General features: G+C 41.5%; 1 protein-coding gene across 1 annotated transcript; it reads right to left on the bottom strand.

Moving 5' to 3' along the window:
- Positions 1–1,578: 1,578 nt before the first annotated feature.
- Positions 1,579–9,281, bottom strand: LOC311041028 (uncharacterized protein; the record flags this gene model as incomplete). Its single annotated transcript, XM_084051465.1, has 8 exons — positions 1,579–1,670; positions 1,991–2,048; positions 2,165–2,293; positions 5,664–5,803; positions 6,337–6,405; positions 8,001–8,054; positions 8,882–8,936; positions 9,258–9,281. 8 exons carry the CDS (start codon positions 9,279–9,281, stop codon positions 1,579–1,581), a joined length of 621 nt encoding a protein of 206 aa, XP_083907591.1.
- Between the last annotated feature and the right edge of the window lie 9,406 nt (positions 9,282–18,687).

Below are 18,687 nucleotides of genomic sequence, written 5' to 3'. Positions count from 1 at the left end.
AATACAAATACTTACAACAAACTTACTTGGAAGCCACATATAGACATCTTAAAAAGAAAAATATCCAAAACAATAGCAATTTTATACAAAATGAAAGGAATCATAAACAAGAAAATCACTCCAGACACTATACTGCTCCTTATTATTGCCATATTTAACATACTGTGTGGAAGTGTGGGGAAATACTTATAAAACAATAATTCAACCTATCTTTATGTTACAAAAAAAAGCAATAACAATAGTTAATGTCTGATTACTATGCTCCAACTAATCCACTATTCATAGAAAGCCGCACACTGAAATTGAGAGATCTAGTCAACCTCAACTCCACTGCAATAATGTACAAGGCACACAACCAACTACTTCCAAGCTGCATGCAAGAGCTGTTCAAGCCTAGAGAAAGCAGATACGAACTCAGGGGAACTGCCATATTAAAAAAAAAAAAAAGCAAGGACCAACACCAAAGAGAGATGCATATCGGTCATAGGGGTAGATCTGTGGAACTCATTGGGAAACAAAATCAAAATGTCCAACTCAATAAAAACATTCAAGAAATTATATAAAGCAAAGGTAATTGATAGTTACATATACACATGCAATGAATAGTTATAAATATGAAAGTGAGTATCCATATGTGTGTGGGCATACTTTCATATGCACGCATACATATGTGGAGAAATATGTTTGTGAGTGTGTATTTGAGTGCATATATTATATGTATGAAGCACTATGAAGCACATATGAATCACTTCATATATATGTAAAGTGTAGCGGTAAGTAACTCTACAATAGAAAGGATAAAGTTTATAAATAAATAGAAAAAATAAAATAAAATAAATTAATAATAAAAATAATAAATTCTAAATAGTGACGGTATAAATGCTGCTAGTGATAGAAAATATTGTTATAATATAAATAGAAAAAGGTATAAACAAACTGTTTACGTCTGAAAAACTAAACAAATTGTTGTTTCTTTTTGTTTCGTCTGTTCTGAAATGTAATATTTGAAGCTCTGTGTTTGTTCATTTTCTTTTGTTTGCTCTTATGCTACTTTGATAACATTTTTTTTAAATGGTAAAAAGGTGGGCAAAATAAGCTTCGGCTTCAGCCCATACCTTTTCGGTCAAATAGTCATCTTGTTGACTAAGTTGTACTATATGTTCAACTGTTTTGTTTAAAAAGTTGTACTATATGTTCAACTGTTTTGTTTAAAAAGTTGTACTGTATGTTCAACTGTTTTGTATGAAAATAAAATAAAAAATCATGACTGAAATAAAACTAACTAACTAACTAACTAACGATGTTTGGATCTATATTACATACACAAATCAGGATTCCAATTCAACAATTGCAAAAATAGCAGATCTACAAACTCAAAACACGTCGATGTGTTTTGAGCTTGTACATCGGCTATTTTTGCTATACTTTTGTGTGACATAGAATGGCAAAGTACGCCATTAATTTACGAAAAAAGTAAAAATACGGAGATAAGAGGTGTCTGCCCTCTTATCTATATGCAATGTGGTCCTCTGGAGTGAGTGTGTAAATATAGTGGCCCTCTACATCATCACCTCTGGTCTAATACTTACCCAGCTTGTCTCCTGGTGTGATGATGGTCATCAAGCTGCTCTCCTTGCGTTCCTTCCTCCAGTCTTCCAGCATCTTCAAGGCTAAACATGGTCAGTGAGGGTTACATGGTTACATATAGGGACATATGCTTTTTTTTGTATCATTTCCTCTGCACTATAATTATATTCCCTTATTTTGGTTTCATTTAAAACAAAACACAAATAATTGTACTGTTATTTAATGCTCTGTGTCTTCATATCTCGATGCTTAATGTTTTGTGTATGTAAAGCACTCTGAATTGCCTCCTTTAAGCTCTATTAAAAATAAATACAATGCCCTGAATGTGGCCAACAGTAGGAATAATAATGTGAATGGTGTTTCTGACTCTGGAACTAAAGATTTAAAATAAATAAAAACATACCCTCTGCATAGTAAGTATCTTCCACTGATGAGAACAAAGCTGGCTCCAGGACCACTTTCTATAAACACAAGGCCTTACAGTTATTAAAACTGACATACAGTGCACTACCAGAGCATCTTAGGAAATGTATTTCTGATGATCGTTTACTTCTAGAGTGTTACTGTACTTCATTACCTTCATATCAGTGATGGTCGTTCCATGGATTTCTTCCATCTGTTTAGCTAAAGCCTGCATCATGCTGTGAAACTGGTGGTTGTAGGTGTAGGAACTGTAGCACTGCAGAGTAGAGGGATGCCATGCATTCTGGAGACACAAACAACACCCAGGTCAATGTAGTAGGCTACCCAACAACACTCGTATAAGGCCTTAAAAACTCGCCAGTTTGCTCATTTGAAGGACAGGACTGTGGTGACACATAAGAAATAAACATTCTGGAGCCTTCTGTGTGGTGGCGGGCGACTTTAATCATGTGAAGCTCACTGACACTCTCCCTCAGTTCTATGCACATGTTTCCATAGCAACTAGAGGCAACAACATGCTGGACCAAGTGTATACAAACAAACGGGACGCATACAGAGCAGTGCCCCGCCCCCAGCTGGGCCTCTCTGATCACATCTCCCTTCTGCTGATTCCTGCTCATCGCCCTGTGCTCAAATATAACAGGCCCACACAGAAGGACATCACTGTGTGGCCGAGCACAGCCGTTCCTATGCTCCAGGACTGCTTCGAGAGAACCAACTGGCAGGTCTTTAAGGAGGCGGCTCAGCCCTGAGGGCAGCGAGGAAGGACCTGGAGGCTGGAATAAAAAGAGCAAAAGCAAAGCAGGCCCAAAAAATCCAGGGGCACTTTTCCACAAATAACACCAGGGACATGTGGAGAGGCATTAAAACCATCACCGATTATGGCAAGAGGGATGTTGAATGCTCCTCAGATCCATCTCTCCCAGATGCCCTCAACACGTTCTATGCACGCTTCGAGGCAACCAACACCTCGCCCAGCTCCAGGCTAGCTGTCCCACAGGACCACCTCCCTCTCACTGTGTCTGAGGCGGATGTAAGGAGGACCCTGCTGCGCATAAACCCCCGGAAAGCCACAGGCCCAGACAATATCCCTGGAAGAGTGCTGAGAGACTGTGCTCAGGAACTCACTGGGGTGTGGACGGATATCTTTAACATCTCTCCCTCTCAGGCCGTGGTACCGGTGTGCTTGAAAACATCCACCATCATTCCAGTACCCAAAAATGCAGCTGCAAGGAGCATGAATGACTTTCGTCCAGTGGCCCTCACCCCGATAATCATGAAGTGCTTCGAGCAGCTAGTCATGGCCCACATTAAGAACAACATCGACAGACATCGATCAGTGTAGTGGACCCACACCAGTATGCCTACAGGGAGAACCGTTCTACCTCAGATGCGGTGTCGGCTGTCATTCACACTGCTTTCAAACACCTGGAGAAGAAGGACTCGTATGTCAGGCTACTGTTCCTGGACTATAGCTCTGCGTTCAACACTATCATCCTGCAGGCTCTGGTCAACAAGCTGCTGCTGCTTGGACTATCATCTAACCTCTGCAAATGGGTACTGGATTTCCTGACTCACCGGCCACAGTGTGTCAGGATCCACGGCATTACATCCTCCTACATCATCCTCAACACCGGCTCCCCCCAGGGCTGCGTCCTTAGCCCCCCTGCTCAACACGCTGCTCACACATGACAGCTCGGCTAAATAGCCAGGTTGCCAGGTGGTGAAATTTGCAGATGACACAGTCGTAGTGGGACAGATATCCCACAACGACGAGACATCGTATCGGCAGGAGGTGACAGGCGTAGTGGACTACAGTGGAGAAAGCAGTCTCTGCATAAATGTGGAGAAAACGAAGGAGATGATTGTGGACTTTCGGAAGAAGGCTCATGCTCCTCCCCCCGCCCTGTCCATAAACGGAGCCACGTGGAAAGAGTCTCCACTTTTAAATACCTGGGGGTTCACATTTCGGAGGACTTAAAGTGGACCATCAATGTCTCCAACATCCTGAAAAAGGCCCACCAGCGCCTTTACTTTCTCAGAAGGCTGAGACAGGCCGGTCTCAGCTCCTAAGTGCTGGAGGCTTTCTACAGGTGCGTGGTGGAGAGTACCCTCACTTTCTCCATCACCACCTGGTATGGGAACTGCTCCGCCGCAGATAAAAAAAGGCTGCAGAAAGTGGTGAAAACCGCCCAGAGGATCACCAACAGCGACCTCCCGGCAGTTAAGGACATCTATGACAGCCGGTACAGGAGCACCGCTGCCAGCATCATGGGAGACCCCCACTCACCCGGCACATAAAGTGTTTGTCCCACTCCGCTCCGAGAGGAGAAGCCAGATTCAGTCCATTAGAGCCAGGACTGAAAAATTCAGGCGCAGCTTCTATCCAGAGGCTGTAAGGCTGCTGAACTCTGAGCACTGAACTCTAAATGCACTTTATAACTGCTGAACTGCACTTTTCTTGACGCTCTGCCTCTGAATTGCTGCTACTAGGGATTTTATGTTTTTAATGCTGCTTTTTATTCACTGTAGGATTTTAATGACAACTAGTTTTATTCATGAAATGATAGTTTTTATTTATACATACTGCTGGTCCTGAGTGCAAATTTCGTTTTCATGTGAAAGCATGTTAATGACAAATAAAGTAAACCTTGAAAGGCACAGGTGGTCATCAAAATCAAATGAATGGAAATTCAGGCATTGGTTTCCAATTGTCGCTGTTGTGCAGAAACCTTGCATCTAAACTTTGACCATTTGTTGAAACCTATAACAGGCCCAAAATAAGAACACCAGTTTGTAAGGTTTAAAGTAACAAGGAGTAATATGTCAAAGAAAAATAAATTGGGGTCATTTTATAGTCTACTCTGGCTTTTGCGAGCCCTCCTCCTTGGCAGAGGTAATAATTACTGAAACTACAGTACATTAAGTCTAGCATCAAAGCCACGCAACCTAAGTACATTAGTACATTTCCATCATCAGTTAATTGATTTTAAAAAGTCTACTGGACTTTTGAAAAAGAACAGGGTTACTTCGACTATGCATGCACCTCATGGTACCACAACACCACTAAGGCCTTAAAACAAGACATCCAGACATCCCAAAACAAACTGGTCAGGCTACTTCTTGGCCTTACTAATACTCCTGTGTTTTAGTCCGTAAGCAGAAGGACACTTTGGTAGAAGTTAGGGTTCTGTAATGAATTACTAATACTCCTATCTAATACTCTCATCTAACCCCTGCTCACTTTGCAAGGGTCGGATGGCTCAGGATAGAGGACAGAGTACAGCAACTTGCAATGGGCCTGGTCTACAAGATACACAACACCACAAAGACACCCATGTACCTGTCAAACTACTCAAACAATGTAAATGAAGTCCACAATCATAATACCAGAGGTAGCGCCACTAATCACGTTCAACCCAGATTTGGCACTAAAAAAGGGTTTGAATTCGTTCTCCTACCATGCAACAAAAAATGTGGAATGCACTACCAAAAGCCACGAAGGAGTGTAAAACCCTACTTTCCTTCAAAACCACTAATTTTGGGGGTCCTTGACATGAAAAGGTTTGAGAACCACTGTCTTATTGAGCATGTTGACTGGAGAGTTTCCTTTAAAAAAAAACAAAAACAATCAAGAGTGTAGCAAAAATTACAATGTATCGGTGGATGTGATAGAAGCCGAGGAGATGTTTGATGATCTTAGTGTCGGTTAGAGTGAGTTTGCAGACGGTGCAGAGATATAAGCGTCTGTCAGTCTGCTCCTCACAGCGGCATTCCACCAGGTGCTCCAGACCTGCAGGGAGGAGAAGCAGTGTTGATTTCATCGACTAAAACTATGACGATTATTTTTTCGTGGACAACCTTTTTCCACTTACGAAAACTTCATAAAAACTAAGCTATGATGACTAAAAACTATGACTAAATGTACTGACAATTTTGTCAACTAATAAAAACTCGATTAAAATGTTAGGGAGGGACTATAGTGGAGAAGAGATCCAGTATAACTAAAAGACAAGTCATCATGGTTTCACGCGGGTGTCACAGACTGAAAATAGCAGATCTACAAGCTCGCGACGCGTTGTGAGCTTGTAGATCAGCAATTTTCGGCATGCAGCCAAGTGAAAATCAGCCATTTCGATGGCATCACTAAATCAACTGTAGATTTACTCGACTAAAATCTTTATGATATTTAGTCAACTAAAACTAGACTAAAAGTAAAACGTTTCATGTGACTAAAATATGACTAAAACTAAACAGAATTTCTTTCAAAAGACTATGAATAAAACCAATTTGCTTTCAAAATCAACATTGATGCAAAGCACTGACCTAGAAGAGGATGCTTCCTGTTGGCGGTTCCCAGGTATGTCTGTATCGACATCTTTTTTGGCCTTGCAGCTGTGGATAGATGGATAAATAAGGGATCAAAATAATAAAGAAGGGATCTATTTATATATTTTTCACTGAAGGGTTCAATTAAACTGCATAGATTACAATTATAATTTAGGCATTTAGAAAACTCTAACCCTAACTCTGACCCTAAAAACGGCATGAACCGTAGTCAACAAACAACAGTCACACGAGTAGAATGGAATAGAGAACAGTATAGTGCTTCTAGGAAAACTAGGATATCTGGTAAACATCAAAGCTAAATATAATATTATTCTTAACTCAATTTGTGTTCAAGCCAATAAAATAAACACAAATAAACATGTTTTTGTGTCATATCTGCCTAGTATAACTAGTACAGTATAGCATAGTATACAAGGATGGAGGAGTACTAGGAGGTGAGGTAGAGCATGAAGAGGTGAGTTTTCAGACTGCAGTGAAAAACGGGGAGCGAGTCTGTCTGCAGTTCTGACTGCAATGGAGAGTTTATTCCACAGCTTGGGAGCCAGGAGGGAGAAGAGTCTAGGACGTGTGGAGCGTTGTCCAGGGTGTTTTAGAGAAGGGAGAAGAGTCTAGGACGTGTGGAGCGTTGTCCAGGGTGTTTTAGAGAAGGGAGAAGAGTCTAGGACGTGTGGAGCGTTGTCCAGGGTGTTTTAGAGAAGGGAGAAGAGTCTGGGACGTGTGGAGCGTTGTCGAGGGTGTTTTAGAGAAGAGAGAAGAGTCTAGGACGTGTGGAGCGTTGTCCAGGGTGTTTTAGAGAAGGGAGAAGAGTCTGGGACGTGTGGAGCGTTGTCCAGGGTGTTTTAGAGAAGGGAGAAGAGTCTAGGACGTGTGGAGCGTTGTCCAGGGTGTTTTAGAGAAGGGAGAAGAGTCTGGGACGTGTGGAGCGTTGTCGAGGGTGTTTTAGAGAAGAGAGAAGAGTCTAGGACGTGTGGAGCGTTGTCCAGGGTGTTTTAGAGAAGAGAGAAGAGTCTAGGACGTGTGGAGCGTTGTCCAGAGTGTTTTAGAGAAGGGAGAAGAGTCTGGGACGTGTGGAGCGTTGTCGAGGGTGTTTTAGAGAAGGGAGAAGAGTCTAGGACGTGTGGAGCGTTGTCCAGAGTGTTTTAGAGAAGGGAGAAGAGTCTAGGACGTGTGGAGCGTTGTCCAGGGTGTTTTAGAGAAGGGAGAAGAGTCTGGGACGTGTGGAGCGTTGTCCAGAGTGTTTTAGAGAAGGGAGAAGAGTCTAGGACGTGTGGAGCGTTGTCCAGAGTGTTTTAGAGAAGGGAGAAGAGTCTAGGACGTGTGGAGCGTTGTCCAGGGTGTTTTAGAGAAGGGAGAAGAGTCTAGGACGTGTGGAGCGTTGTCCAGGGTGTTTTAGAGAAGGGAGAAGAGTCTAGGACGTGTGGAGCGTTGTCCAGGGTGTTTTAGGGGAAGGCTTGTAAAGCATTCCTGTGTTAGCTATTCTAAGTGTGCAGGCTGAGGTATGGGGTTGGATCAAATCCTAAAGGTTAACATGGCTTTGTACTAGTGGCTGCTGGCAGCAACCGGAAGCCATTGAGGGGAACACAAAATAATGAATGATGAGGCGACCCATGGAGAAGCCATGGACCAGCTCATCAACTGACCTGTGGTCCTCTTCAGTCCCAGAAGGTAGGGGTTGTGACTCAGAGTCTGCATCGCTGTCAGAGAGTGAGAAGAATCAGGAATTTGTAACCGCTCCAGAATTCAAGTGTTTTAGTCCGTAAGCAGAAGGACACTTTGGTAGAAGTTAGGGTTCTGTAATGAATTACCTCGTCATGGTGTAAACTAATCCAATTGGCGAGACATCTCGTTCCATTGTGCCGTTTCTTTTTTAAATGAATAATCCAAAAATAGTCTCCTCAGTTAACTTACATCGCACAGCTCTCAAAGTCACAAGTGCAAACAAAGCAGATTTTGTTTTTGTAATGAAAAATGTCAACTTGATGTCGATTTAGACATTTGTATTGGGAAGTAAACCCGGACTGTATCCATAGAATAGTAAAAATCAACAGGAAGTTGACATAAAAAATAAAATAAAAACACAAATACTGGGTTTTGTTTACATATTGGTCAAGTCAATGAGGAAACCTTTTATTTATTTATTATTATTTCCAATCAATGGCGCTAGATATCTCACCAATCATGACAAGGTACTGTAACTACACAACCCAAACCTCTACCACAAGTGACCTTGTGCTTTAACATTCAAGTAAATAATATAACTTCAAAATCTGGGATCTGTGTTCTACATTACTTTAGAGTGACAGTCGCGCCAAAATGATATAGTCACCCAAGATATCAATATCTTAAGATTTGCAGCTCCATCCACTCCTTGTTTAACTTATAACTGAAAAGGTTTGTATCTCACTTCCTAAGCACTTTTTTTTAACCTTGAAAAAATCTCTGGCACTGGGACAACATTTTACACTTATCTCTGTAGGCAAAGTCAATATAATAAAACAGAGGGCAGTAGCATGTACCTTACCGACATAACTGGTTCCTTTCACCGTATCAAACAAATCTCTAGGCATGTCCACAACCTGTACACAACACAGAAAAGATGGAATAAAACAGCTCATGTATATTGAAACCATCAACCACAATGTTCCTTCTGGTTACAACATCGAAGACATTATTTTGCCCACGTTGGATTTGGAAAATGAATTGTTTCAGGAATCTATTATGTTAACACCTTTAATAACATTTTGGGACGGTAAAATGTAATCTCTGCTAATTTATGTTAGTTTTGTGGTGACCTGTAAATTGATTGCGCTGATAGTTTCCATTATTAGCAGAACTAATCCCCTGTGGCTTCAGGGGTGATCAGCAGACACAAGTGAAAATATTGTTTGCAAAGTTACGTCTTGAGATAACGCATCCGCCATCGCATCTCCTGTTTTCGCTATTCTTGAAGATTTTGAAAATAAAATATTTGGCCTATAATGACATCCAGTGCTATCATGTTGAAAGTGGTAAACCCAGAGCTATGCTCACACAGTCAGACAAAGTGATGAGCTCTCTGACCTGTGATAGGGATTTTTCCATATGACTATATGCCCTGCCTGCACACAGTTACATGCACGCAACATTATACTGATTACACACATACACATTATAGATTCCTAGAATGTTTAAACCGTTCAACGAGTCAACAGGATAAGAGCCCCAGGTGCAAACTGGCACTATAACAGGCCAATGTGAAAAGGGTGGCATTTCTTCCTGGGCCTAGTGGTTATGTTCGTGCAAAGTTTCACGGCAATCGGAAAAAGTTCATGATTTGAGACATTTTGTTCAAAACGAGCCACTCCAGCAAACTGCCAATCTTAGCCAATAGAGGATATGTGCATGCTTAAAGTGAATGGCACATCGAGTGGCAAATCGAGTGGCAAAGAAACATGCAAAATTAGTTTAATGCAATCAGATATGACTTTTCTGTTTGGATGCATGGGCTGTCAAGGCCAGAAAGTATTTTTTTGACACTCAGTAGGCATTCCTGCATAACTTCCGGGTTTGATGATGTCACACGCATATCCTCTATTAGGACAAAACATGAGAAATCGGACAGATCCGTATTGATCACATGACTATAGACATACTGTGTACCGGTTTGCGTGATGTTTGGACACAATCTGTAGGAGTAATATCGTTTTTTTTGTTGTTGCAAATATCGGCCTCCTGGTGGCGCTTTAACATTCAGGCTGAAGTGAAAGATTTGGGCAACTGTTTCTGCTCTGGCTCACGTCATAGCCGCGGGAAGACCTTTTAGGTTAGGGCTGCGTTATGCGCGCGCGCGATTGTTTTTTTCGGTTTTGGTCGGGTTTTGGGGGGGTTTTTTGGTCACCTAAATTCGGTTTATTCGGTTCGGGAGGGGGGGCGGCCGCACCCCCCGCACCCCTACTTCCCGCGGTACTGGCTCACGTGCACTCCAGGGAGTGTGCGTGCACAGTTTCACGCCGATCGGTTCAATGGTGCTTAACAGACGGCAGGACAAACACGCACACACACACGGACGGGGACACGGACACACAGACGGATGGGGGCGGAAACATGCCACGCCTTCAGTCAGGCAGAAACAATAAACATATTGTAAAAAAAAAAGTACAATCACGTATACTATGCAGCGCTCTGATCAAATTCAAGTGTTGTGTATTGCCAACAGACCTGCATCCTCCCACTGTGCAGCTCCCAGTTTTTCTTTGTGTCCCTGTGGGCCGCAGAATCCACACACAGCTCCATATGATTGCTGTGAATCCAGGAGAACCTCAGTATGTCTGGGTTGGTGTAGTTCTGGGAATTATAGGAAAGATTACAAAGAGCATTGATGCAAGCTGATGTGTATCTCTGTAGCGTGATTTGGGACCGTACTCCAAATCACACATCTCTGTATAAGGTCAGGTGGTGGTCAACACTTACGTAGTAGTTGCGGCAGTGCTCAGTAGAGGTGAAATGTTTCTTTATGTCAGAGACTGATTCCTCACAGGCGTGACACAGGTAGAACAGGGAGCCAGACTCTGAACTCATGTACAGAGTCACCAGAGACGGCAAGCCTGCAGGGAGGGAGACAAATACAGAAAATAAAACCACATTCCTGTGTGTTACAATGAAGGACAGTAGGATGTGCTGCTTAAAGGGAATTAAATGTCATTTTACAGCCAGGAGGAACAAGTGGAAAACCAGCACACAATGCAGGGGTTCTCTACAGGACAACTAGCAAATGGTGATGCAAAAAATATATACATATATATTATTATTATTATATTTTTTTTAATTATAATTTGTTTCTGTTGCAAAGGCTATATTGTCATCCAAACCCTATAGTAACTACATTTTAGAGGATACCTAGTATGGGTGTAATACTTATTTATTCTCTAGTTTGCGTTCACAGGAAGTCATTCAAAATCAAACTTTAGGGACTTTTGACATAATAAAAATTACACAAAAATAAATAAATGAAAATGAGATAGTAATGGATTGAAATGAGAATAGCCAAAGAACTAAAAGAAAACGCCTCGGAAGGCAACGGGAGTCTGACAACAAACTCAGTGTTGGTGAAAACTAAAAGTTAACATAGATTAACAAAAAAATACAGAGTCCCAGGAGGGTGAAAGGTTAACCTCAAGGATTTAAATGTAACCAGACGGCCCGGTGCAGTATTTTGGCTAAGCACTTCTCCTTTCCCAGTAAACACTAATGCAGATTAGTGCGCCTTATCTTCCTTGTTTACGTTCCCTGCTAGAACACTCCATTCAGACATAATCATAACAATGTGTAGTAATAATTATAATAATTCAGAAGAATCCAGTCATACGATATAACGGTAATACTCAAATTAGATGAATAATAATTCAATATCAGTAAATCAATATTTTTTTACAAATTATTTTTTTAATCTTGAAGATTTGTACAATATATATAAAAATCACACCCTGTGTGAAGAGAGTGGTGCCTTTGATGTGCCCCGTATTGATGTTGTCATCAATGTTTGTTTATTGGACACACACCCGGACACACAGACAAAGTCAGATATAGGAGTGGTTGGCACCACTCAAAAATATATATTGTACAATATATATATATTTAAAAAAAAAATATATATATATATATATATATTTTAAGCAAACATTTTTAACTAAAATCTTTGCTTCTGGGGATTCTACAAATGTCTTCTAAATCCTAAAAGAATAAAAAAAACGTTTATTGCTAAATATCAGTGGTTCTCAAACATTTTTCATGTCAAGGACCCTCAAAATTATAAGTATTTGTCCATGGATGTGTATTTGTCAGCACACAGTACTAACCTAAATATGGGGCTCTCCTGGACTGCCGCAGAGAGGGAATGTGGTCCAAATAGACTGGAAGAGATACTGGAAGAGTCAGACAAGGAGAAACATCATCAATGCACAATATTAAAACAAAAGACCGTTTGCTTGTGTCAATAAGTTTGTTATTAACCACTTAAAGGTAGGGTAAGTGATATTGTTTTGTTAAAAGGTTAAAGCACTATATTGTGATAGTAATCATTGCTATAGAGTGTTTGATCAGTCACAGGGGTGCCCCCCCCCCCCCCCCCCCTCCCCAGCTCTTGTCATTTTCAGGTAGGCGACAACATTTCAGCCAATCAGGAAAGAGTACCCATTTCTCAGCTTCATTTGTATAGTGTTCCAGTTCCAATTTTGTCTGTTAATTTCTTTGAGTCATCACTTCCAATTTCACTGGTTTAATCTGTATCCTGTCTGAATTCTCTGTCCTGATTGGATACAATTGGTATCCCGACCTGAAAATATATCTTCTGTTTAATAAAGAGCTGGAGAGACATGGAGACTCCTGTTACTGAACAAACACTCTATATTTTAGAATAGATTTTAAAGTTATTTTACTTGTTTTTAAAGCCTTGAATGGCCTAGCACCTTGCTATCTGTCAGATTGCCAAGAGAAGTATGTCCCAGGGCGCCCCCTCAGGTCACTTGGTGCTGGACTGTTGACGGAGCTGTCAACAAATGGCAAGAGACATAGGGAGGCTGCCTTTGGTAGCTATGCACCAAAGATTTGGAACCTACTCCCCCTGCATATCAGACAGGCAACCTCGGTTTATGGTTTTAAGAGGCAGCTAAAAACCCACTTCTATGATCTTGCTTTTAACTGATCTCCTTTTAATCTGTCCCCCCACCCCACACACATTTTTTCTACTGTTTTGTATTTTTCTCTTGTCTAGATTTTAACTTATTGTTTTGTTTAACTTGTGTTTTTTAACCTGAATGTAAAGCACTTTGAACTGCATTTATGTCTTATTTTAACCAAAGAAAACCACTTACCCCCTCTCTCTCTCTAATGTTAAAAACAAATGTTTTTAAAGGGATAGGATCTTACCCCACTCAACACCATCTGAAATCCAGGAGGAAAAGAGCATCCAGAGAGAAAACAAACAGATCAGAGGTGAATTCAGGTAATAGCAATAGTAATAGTAATAGTAATATAGTCCACACTCCTTTGTGGTATTTGTTACTGTATATCTGCATACACAGTGAAATGAGGTATCTGCATTTAACCATCCTCAGTGACAGGAGCATTGGGGAGCTACGGGGACAGCGCCTCTGGGAGCAGTTAGGGGTGAAGCGTCTTGCTCAGGAACACATTGCTGAGGCCTGGAATCAAACCTGGGACCTCTGGCTTCCTATAGGCTGGGCTCTATAACCATTGAGCTACTGTATGGCCGCCCCATTACGTTGAATATAGGCCTGTCTGATGCCTGGACTCAGACTGACTGCACTCCATAATGATGGAATGTACTGAAAATGGAAAATAAGAGCCCTGCATGTAACTGTGTAGAAGTACGTGCCTGCATGCACGTACAGCTAGACAATTTGGCTCCATTGAGACATACCAACCAGTCAAATGGGATAAAACATGCACCCAGGTGCAGGGTTTACATCTGTTACTTTTGCTACTAGTGACAGGCCAGCTAGGGAGGATCGACAGGATCTAAGGACTGTCTAGGAACTAGACAGGATGGCTTACAACAACCTATGACCCTTAGCTCCATATCTCTGGGAGGCCCTCTGCTCCCCACTTCACTGCTAGTGCAGACAGCCAATTATTTCAGTGTTCAGATTGTTGTACTAAAGTATAACTATGCTTATTGTTACTTATATTATTACTTTTATATTGAATGTGTCTTTTAGTAACATGGAGTTCTGACAATAGACTGTTTATGCCTTGCTGGCTGCTCGCTTAGTCAAGGCCACCTTTTCATTCACTTTGGGGAATAGATAAGAGAATCACTCCCGTGCCCTATTCCCTCCTCCCTTAAGATTCCTTTGGGAGGGGCGAGAACTCTCTCATATGTATGTGTGGGTGTGGGTGCGTGTGCGTGCGTAAAATGTGTTCATGTTAACTTGATCGAGGCAGGAGCCAACATCTGCTATTTTCGAAAAATCTTGAAAATGTGTGCATATCTTTCTTATATGTAAACCGCTCACAAAATGTAAGGAAACTTGAATTTGGGCCATTATATCTCCCCTTTACTAATACCAATCAGTAAAGTGTTATATATCATTTTTATCGTTGATTAGTCACCTTTACAACGAGGTACAGCTTGTAAGCATCGGGCATTCATGGAATGAGCAACACAAGCAAACGTGTGGGTAGCGCCGAGCAAAAATGTTCAGACTTTTCTGCTGACATTCAATGTTGTGACATTCATGACATTCAATGGGCTTCAGGTGTGTGACTGTCTCACAGGTGAGTGACTGGCACCTGAACATGGGTTCTGCGACTTTGTTGAGTTTGTGTATGCTCCAAGCAGCAACACTGCCCCCATGGAAAGATGCCACTTTTGTCAGGATAAGGCCCGTGCAACAGGGCAAGTGAAGCTGGTGTTCCGTTATGCAGAGTGACAGCATTATTTGGTGTTAGCCCTGGTACCATTTCCAAATTTAGGATTAAGTTCTGTGAGACTGGTGAAGTCAACAAGGAAGACAACAACCCAGGCCCCTTGCTTCACTGAGGAACCATAGATTTACAGGCAAGATTTGCACAACGGTACCAAAGACATATGTCAAAGTTGCAGGGCCCATGCTCAGGTGCCAGACACACACCTTTGACTGGCAAACACCGGCCTGCAAATGCTACCAGGGCTGACATCAAATAATGCGTAATCTGCGTAACGGAACACCAGCTTCACTTGCCCTATTGCACAGGCCTTATTCTGAAGGGACAAACGTGGCATCTTTCCATGGGGGCAGTGTTGCTGCTTGGAGCATACACAAACTCAACAAAGTTGCAGAACCCATGTTGCAGAACGCAAAGTTGCAGAACCCACCTCTCAGCAGGTGTGCGCTGGCAGGTCACTCAAAACAAGAGCGATTACCAGCAAAAGCATATTGGGTGATTTTGGCACATTTTTGCTCGGCGCTACCCACACGTTTGCCTGTGTTGCTCATTCCATGAATGCCCGATGCTTACAAGCTGTACCTCGTTGTAAAGGTGACTAATCACCGATAAAAATGATATGTAACACTTTACTGATTGGTATTAGTAAAGGGGAGATATAATGGCCCAAATTCAAGTTTCCTTACATTTTGTGAGTAGTTTATATATATTTGTAAAAAAAACATTTAACGTATATCTGCTATTTTTGAAAAGCTACAGTAAGTGGTTAAAATGATTGTGATGCTATGTTAACTAATTTCACTGGGGACCCCCCCCCCCCCCCACAAACACACACACACACACACACAGACCACTGGTGGTTCCCGGACTACTGGTTGAGAACCACCGCTCTATGCTATTATCAGTGAGTCAGTGACTATTGTCACCCTCCCCGCCCGGCTTCCCTCCCCCGAAAACGGGACACATTGTGTTCGTATGGTCACTCGACAAAGCCGGATGCAGTTTGCGGACACTTTAGCACTGCGCCACTCGAGTGAACCCTTTAACAAATGTACAAGAGAGGGCCTTACCTTTGTGAAATATTTTCCCCTTGTTCTGTGGGTAGAGAACAGCAGACAGGTTTAGTAATGACTAGTGAAAAAGCTCACAACACGTCGCATCTTTCAGATCTGCTATTTTCATTACTTATTTTTTTACAGTTTTTTTTTCATGTATTAAAAAAATAATAATAATACCAAAATATATATATCTCTCCCCGCCCGGGGAGGGTGATTACTCTCGGCGCTACCCACACGTTTGCCTGTGTTGCTCATTCCATGAATGCCCGATGCTTACAAGCTGTACCTCGTTGTAAAGGTGACTAATCACCGATAAAAATGATATGTAACACTTTACTGATTGGTATTAGTAAAGGGGAGATATAATGGCCCAAATTCAAGTTTCCTTACATTTTGTGAGTAGTTTATATATATTTGTAAAAAAAACATTTAACGTATATCTGCTATTTTTGAAAAGCTACAGTAAGTGGTTAAAATGATTGTGATGCTATGTTAACTAATTTCACTGGGGACCCCCCCCCCCCCCCACAAACACACACACACACACACACAGACCACTGGTGGTTCCCGGACTACTGGTTGAGAACCACCGCTCTATGCTATTATCAGTGAGTCAGTGACTATTGTCACCCTCCCCGCCCGGCTTCCCTCCCCCGAAAACGGGACACATTGTGTTCGTATGGTCACTCGACAAAGCCGGATGCAGTTTGCGGACACTTTAGCACTGCGCCACTCGAGTGAACCCTTTAACAAATGTACAAGAGAGGGCCTTACCTTTGTGAAATATTTTCCCCTTGTTCTGTGGGTAGAGAACAGCAGACAGGTTTAGTAGTGACTAGTGAAAAAGCTCACAACACGTCGCATCTTTCAGATCTGCTATTTTCATTACTTATTTTTTTACAGTTTTTTTTTCATGTATTAAAAAAATAATAATAATACCAAAATATATATATCTCTCCCCGCCCGGGGAGGGTGATTACATACCTTTCTATGTTTCTTAGTCTTCAGATGTTCAAGGAAGTATTTTGGATTGGGGTGATTCCAGTCCTCAAGGCAAATCTGACAGGAAACAAACAATGCTCTATATCAGCTATACAGGAACAGGAAACAAACAATGCTCTACATCAGCTATACAGGAACAGGAAACAAACAATGCTCTACATCAGCTATACAGGAACAGGAAGCAAACAATGATCTATATCAGCTATACAGGAACAGGAAACAAACAATGCTCTACATCAGCTATACAGGAACAGGAAACAAACAATGCTCTATATCAGCTATAGGGTCAATCCACACATGGCCGTTCACGACCGTACGGCGTCCGTTCCGCGTCGGTTCCGTTCGCCGGAAGTCCCATCCACTCCCATGTTTTAAAAAAAACGGGACCGTACGGACGCGGAACGGTCGTGAACGGAAATGTGTGGATTGACCCATACAGGAATTGAATGATAGTCAGGGATCCAGTCAACCAGAATGTGATAGAACCTGACATGCTACACTTCTTCATTGTGTTTTTATATTGTATGTGTCTTTTAGTAACATGGTCTGACAATAGACTGTTTATGCCTTGCTGGCTGCTCGCTCAGTCAAGGCCACCTTTTGACTCACTTTGGGGAATTGATAAGAGAATCACTCCCGTTCCCAAGATTCCTTTGGGAGGGGCGAGAACTCTCTCATGTATGTGTGTGTGTGTGTGTGTGTGTGTGTGTGTGTTCATGTTAACTTGATGGAGGCAGGAGCCAACATCAACTTATCATCAGTGTGCACGTGGGGCTGTTACGATTATGACATTTTACGTGACCATTAATCCCACAAATAATTGCGATTAACGATTAAATTGTGTTTTTGTCGTTGAACACTGGAACACATTATGAATAACAATTACATTTATTTTAGGCTTTGAAGTTGCACAGGACAGACATGACAAATGACCTAGTAATTATACAAAGAAATGACTGACCAATAAAGGCTTGATAACCCACTGCACTAGAGGAAGGAAAATGACAACAACCCTGTAGTTAAAGTCAGTGGTGGAAAGTACATTTACTTAAGTATATATTTTTCCAATTTCCAATACTTTTACTTCTGCTCCACTACATCTCGGATCCAAATGTTGTACTTTTACTCCACTACAATTATTAGAAAACTTTATTTACTTTGTAGATATAGATCATTATTATTACAATACACACATTAACCACTTCAGCCCTATATACATTTTGGCCATTTGAAATTAGCACATCTACAAGCTCACAATGTGTTGCAATGCGAGGCATTGTGAGCTTGTAGATCTGATAATTTCCAAAGATTTGTATCCGTTTTATACATTTGTAAACTTGTGAAATTAGACATTGTGTATAATGAGTACTTTGTACTGTTGGTACTTTAATAGCCCTGGCTATTTGTTCCTGGTTTTAGAAATCTCTCCATTTACAACCCGTACATCTACATAAACGTTCACTTTTCAAATATAAAGTGCTGACCCCACAGCCATGGATGTAACAAGTTAAAACGGGAGGGTGTAAGTACCCGTATCTTCTGTATTGTTCAATAAAAATAATTTTAATTCCATCTGCGGCCATATTTTCATAGAGTTATAGTGTATCAGAGTGCAATACACATCCAAACCGATAGGGTCGCGTAGTTAAAAGATATGGAGACAATTCTGAGAAAATGGCCACCGATCAAATTAAAATGCTTTTTATTGAACAGTACGGAAGATACGGGTACTTAAACCTAGGCGCTTTAACTTGTTACATTCATGGCCGTGAGGTCAGCACTTTATATTTGAAATGTGAACGTTTATGTAGATGTACGGGTTGTAAATGGAGATATTTCAAAA

This window comes from Gymnoscopelus microlampas, assembly GCF_963454915.1.
Source record: "Gymnoscopelus microlampas genome assembly, chromosome: 24".
Classification (NCBI taxonomy): Eukaryota; Metazoa; Chordata; class Actinopteri; order Myctophiformes; family Myctophidae; genus Gymnoscopelus; species Gymnoscopelus microlampas.
This window is presented reverse-complemented; position numbering and strand designations above follow the sequence as displayed.